The sequence below is a fragment of the Pelodiscus sinensis genome, chromosome 4, assembly GCF_049634645.1.
Source record: "Pelodiscus sinensis isolate JC-2024 chromosome 4, ASM4963464v1, whole genome shotgun sequence".
NCBI lineage: Eukaryota > Metazoa > Chordata > Testudines > Trionychidae > Pelodiscus > Pelodiscus sinensis.
In genome coordinates, this window is record NC_134714.1 from 43,792,821 (window position 1) to 43,797,552 (window position 4,732).

Genomic DNA, 4,732 nt, shown 5'->3' on the forward strand with positions numbered 1-4,732 from the left:
GTAGTACCTTAAAGACTAACAAAACATGTAGATGGTACCATGAGCTTTCATGGGCTCAACCCACTTCTTCAGATGACTGGAGTATTAGAAGTCCAGATCCAAGAATAAATAAGGGAAAGGGGAAGGGGGAGGGTAAACAGAAAAAAAAGAGACGACTAGATTGTTCAAGTAGTTACAAGAGGCTAATCAGAACAATTGGCACTTCCATTGTTTGGTTGGTTGGTTAAGTCATTAGGGCTACATCTAGACTGCAAGCCTCTTTCAAAAAAGAGCGTCTAGACTACAACCAGTACTTGCGAAAAAGCAAGTCGCTTTTTCGAAAGTGAGCCCCCAGGCAGTCTGGATGCTCTCTTTTGAAAAAGCACAGTCTGCATTACATAGCGCCTGTTTTCGAAAGAGCACTTTCAAAAAAAGGCGTTCTTTCTCGTAAAACTAGGTTTTCCGCGGTCAAAAAAACTGCCAAGTTCTTTCGATTTACTTTCAAAAGAACGCAGAAGCAGTCTAGACACGGGAAGTTTTTTGGAAAAAAAACCCTGTAGTCTAGACACACCCTAGGATGTGGAAGGCAGTGTGCAAGGCAGCTGATGTCCCTGTTCATTCCATTAGCATAAGAATTAAACTTGGAAATGAAGTTAAATTCCAACCCTTCCCTCTGTATTTGGCTTGTGGAATTGGCCTGAAATAACACAGGGTACGTCTACACTACAGCGCTAGTTCGAACTAACTTAGTTCGAATTAGTTAATTCGAACTAAGCTAGTTCGAACTAGCGCATCTAGAACTAAAAACTAGTTCGAACTAGCGTTTTGCTAGTTCGAACTAGCGCGTCCACACTGATTGGACGCAGGGGGGCATTTAAGGGCAGCTGAAACCGGTTCTGGCAGGGCATCAGGTCAGCAGTTGCTTTGTGTGGCTGCTGTCTGAGGCTATCTGAGGCTCGTGCTTAAAGGGACCCCCCCTGGACAGCCGGTTCTCAGCTTTTCCTGCTTGCTTGCCAACCTCGCCGAGGGACAGCAAAGCGTCGGTCTCTGTGCCCGTCTGTGTCGGTGCTTCCCTTCGGGGGGGACCGCCGCAGGTGGCAACATGGAGCCACGGCTCGCCCTGCACCTTCTGGTGCACGTTCTGGACTTGCTGCTGCAAGCCTGCCAGCAATGGCTCGAGGCTGCCTGGCACCACCTGGGGAACGTCAGCCCCCTGCCTCTCCGCCTGGCCGCCCTGGGGGCCGTGGAGGAGCCGCGGCGGCGCCCCGGCACCGGTGTGCCCCGCCGCATCTGGCGTCTGGACACCAGCAGCGACTGGTGGGACCGCATCGTCCTGGAGCGCTGGGACGACCGACAGTGGACCCAGAACTTTAGGATGAGGAGGGACACCTTCCTGGAGCTCTGCGAGTGGCTCGCCCCTGCCCTGCAAAGAAGGGACACTCGCATGAGGCCCGCCATCCCCCTCCAGAAGCGGGTGGCCATCGCCCTCTGGAAGCTCTCCACGCCGGACAGCTACCGATCCGTCGGGAACCAGTTCGGCGTGGGGAGATCCACTGTCGGAGCAGTGCTCATGCAGGTACGGCGCTCGTCGGCCACCGAGCCGGGGGGGAGGGGGGCTGCGAGGAGGGGATGGGCCGCCCCAGGGACAAAGGGGGGGGCGGGAGGAGGCGAAAGCGCCCCGCACCGGAGGGGTCGGGCTGTCCCGGCCGTACTACACGCCGCCAGGGGGGTTGCTTCCGGGAGTGGGGCGCGGGGCACTGCCAGGGCACGCACGCTCCCAGCCACCCGGGCGCCCCACTGATTGACGCTTTGCTGTGTCTCTCTCCGCAGGTGGTCAAGGCCATCAACCGGGTGCTGCTCCGCAGGGTGGTCCGCCTCGCCGACCCGGATGCCGTCATCCGGGGATTCGGCGCCCTCGGCTTCCCCAACTGCGGGGGGGCCATCGACGGGACGCACATCCCCATCCGTGCCCCGGAACACCAGGCGTCCCGGTACGTGAACCGCAAGGGGTACTTCTCCGTCATCCTGCAGGCCGTATGTGACCACCGGGGACAGTTGACGGACATAAATGTGGGCTGGTCCGGCAAAGCACACGACGCCCGGGTGTACCGGAACTCCTCCGTGTGCCAGCGGCTGCAGGACGGGACCTTCTTCCCCGACCGCCACATCAGGGTCGGGGACGTGGACATGCCCGTCTGCCTGGTGGGGGATGCCGCCTACCCACTGCAGCCCTGGCTCATGAAGCCCTACACGGGACACCTCAATCCCTCCCGCCAGGCCTTCAATAACAGGCTGAGCAGGGCCCGCATCGTGGTGGAGGGGGCCTTCGGGCGACTGAAAGCCCGCTTTCGATGCCTCCTCACCCGTCTGGACCTGGCCGAGCACAACATCCCTCCCGTGGTGGCGGCATGTTGTGTGCTCCACAATTTGTGTGAGCGGAAGGGGGAGGCTTTCTTGCCAGCCTGGATGGCTGAGGCTGACCGCATGGCTGGACACTACGGTCAGCCCCGCACCGCCGCCGTCCGGGAAGCCCAGCGGGGGGCCATCCGGATCCGGGAAGCCCTGCGGGAGAGCTTCCAGGTGGAGGAGGAGGAGGACTGACCTCTCCCTGCATGCCCCACCGGGGCCTTCTTCCACCCTACCCCCCCCTTCCCCTTTCCCCTCCCTACCTACTGTCAAATAAAGACACCTGTTTTTCCAACAAAAACGTCTGTTTATTTCACAGAACTGGGGTGGGGGAGGGAGGAATGAAGGTGGGAGAAGGGAGGGGGAAACCTGGGACGAGGGAGCTGGAAGGGGAGGGGAGGGAAGGGAGGAAGGGAAAGGAAAGCTCAGGGGTGGGAGTCTGGGTGCCTCTCCCGTCTCGCCACACTGCGGGTCCGGGGGCGTCGGTGGGGAATGGTTGTGGAGGGGGGGGCAGAGAGGACAGGGGGTGTGGAGGAAGCAGGAGCGGAAGCAGGAGGAGCAGGAGGAGCAGGGGGAGCAAGAGGGGGAGCAAGAGGGGGAGCAGGGGGAGCAAGAGGGGGAGCAAGAGGGGGAGCAGGGGGAGCAAGAGGGGGAGCAAGAGGGGGAGCAGGGGGAGCAAGAGGGGGAGCAAGAGGGGGAGCAGGGGGAGGAGGAAATGGAAAGCGGTCTAGCAGGCTCTGGAGGTGGCCTCGCAGGGCACGGCCCTGCTCCTCCAGGGCCTCCAGACTCCTCTGGCGCAGCCTGAGGTCCTCCTGGACCCAGTGGTCCTGGAGACGGAGCTGTCGGTCCAGGAACCGGAGATGCCGCCTCTGGTAGTCCTCCTGGTTCCTGGCTGTCCTGCTTGCCCGGGCGCGGGCGGCTGCTGCAGGCGGTGTGGTGCGCCCTGCAGTCCCCGGTGCTGCAGCTGTGGTGCAAGAAGACCAGCGGTCAATGACCCCAGGGGCCCAGGTGTGTGAAACCCAGCTCCCCTCTGCAAGGCCAGGGCCCCTGCAGGATCCCCAGCTGCTGCTCCGTGGTGGGCAAGGCCCAGGCGCACGGTCCCGGGGCTCCCTCTCGCCCCAGCCCCCCGTACACATAAGGGGAACACGAGGGTACTCACAGGTGGACGCCTCCCCGGCCTCTGATGATGCAGGCGAGCGGCTCTGTGGGGTGCCTCGGGGGTCCCGGGTCCTGGGAAGGCTGGCAGCAGGCTCCTGGCTCTCAGAGCCCTCTTGCTCCTCCTCGGTGTCCAGGAGCGGTCCCTCTGCCCCGGGGTCAATCACGTCCCGGGGGGCAGGGACGGCATGAGCCCCCAGGAGGCGGTCCAGGGCATGGAAGTGGGGGCAGGCCTCCGGGTCAGCCCCTGGCAGGCAGGCCCGGGAGTAGGACTGCCGCAAGTCTTTAATCTTGCAGCGCACCTGCTCCCGGCTGCGCTGGTGGCCCCTGGCGGCCAGGCTGGCAGCCATGCGTCCATAGACGGCCGCATTCCGGTGGCTAGTGCGGAGATCGTGGACATTGGAGGCTTCCCCCCAAACCTCGATGAGGTCCACGATCTCCGCACTTGACCAGGCGGGCGCCCGCCTTTTGCGCCCCCGGGCAGGCTCCTGGGAGCCGCCAGGCTGGTCGTGGGGAGCAGTGGAGGGCTGGGAGCCCTCGGATGGCTGGCTCATCCTGTGGCAGGTGCAGGCTGTGCAGGCACGGGTGCTTGCAGCCTTGCAACTGGCACAAAGTGAGTAGCCAGCCCGTGGCCCTTTAAGGGCTCCGGGGCCGGGAGGGGGGCAATAGAGTTTCCCTGGTGTTGGCCAGAGTGGCCACCAGGGAAACCTGGGAAGCCTTAGCCTCCCACTAGTTCGAACTAAAGGGCTACACAGCCCTTAGTTCGAACTAGCTAGTTCGAACTAGGCGTTAGTCCTCGTAAAATGAGGTTTACCTAGTTCGAACTAAGCGCTCCGTTAGTTCGAATTAAGTTCGAACTAACGGAGCGCTAGTGTAGCGCATAGGAAAGTTAGTTCGAACTAACGTCCGTTAGTTCGAACTAACTTTCTAGTGTAGACATACCCACAGTGACTTGGAGATCCATTAATGATTAATTAATTTGTTGTGCCCACGAAAGCTCGTGATACCAACTATATGTTTTGTTAGTCTTTAAGGTGCTACTAGACTTTTCGTTGTAAAGTTTTTCCTGTTACAGACTAACTCGGCTACACTGCTGAAGTTTTTTAGTAGACTGTCCCTCTTCCTCTGCCCCTGAGTCCCAGGCTAAGGCTGCACTGGTCTTTACTCAGAGAGCTGCCTTGGGAGGAGGAGG

At 60.7% G+C, this 4,732-nt stretch overlaps 1 protein-coding gene across 1 annotated transcript; it reads right to left on the bottom strand.

The window, feature by feature from the left end:
* Window positions 1-2,679: 2,679 nt before the first annotated feature.
* On the bottom strand, window positions 2,680-4,481 carry LOC142829100 (uncharacterized). The gene is made up of 2 exons (XM_075926855.1): window positions 3,545-4,481; window positions 2,680-3,349 (listed from the first exon to the last, which is right to left on the bottom strand). The coding sequence occupies exons 1-2, from the start codon at window positions 4,092-4,094 to the stop codon at window positions 2,811-2,813; spliced, it is 1,089 nt and encodes a 362-aa protein (XP_075782970.1). The 5' UTR covers window positions 4,095-4,481; the 3' UTR covers window positions 2,680-2,810.
* Window positions 4,482-4,732: the final 251 nt, after the last annotated feature.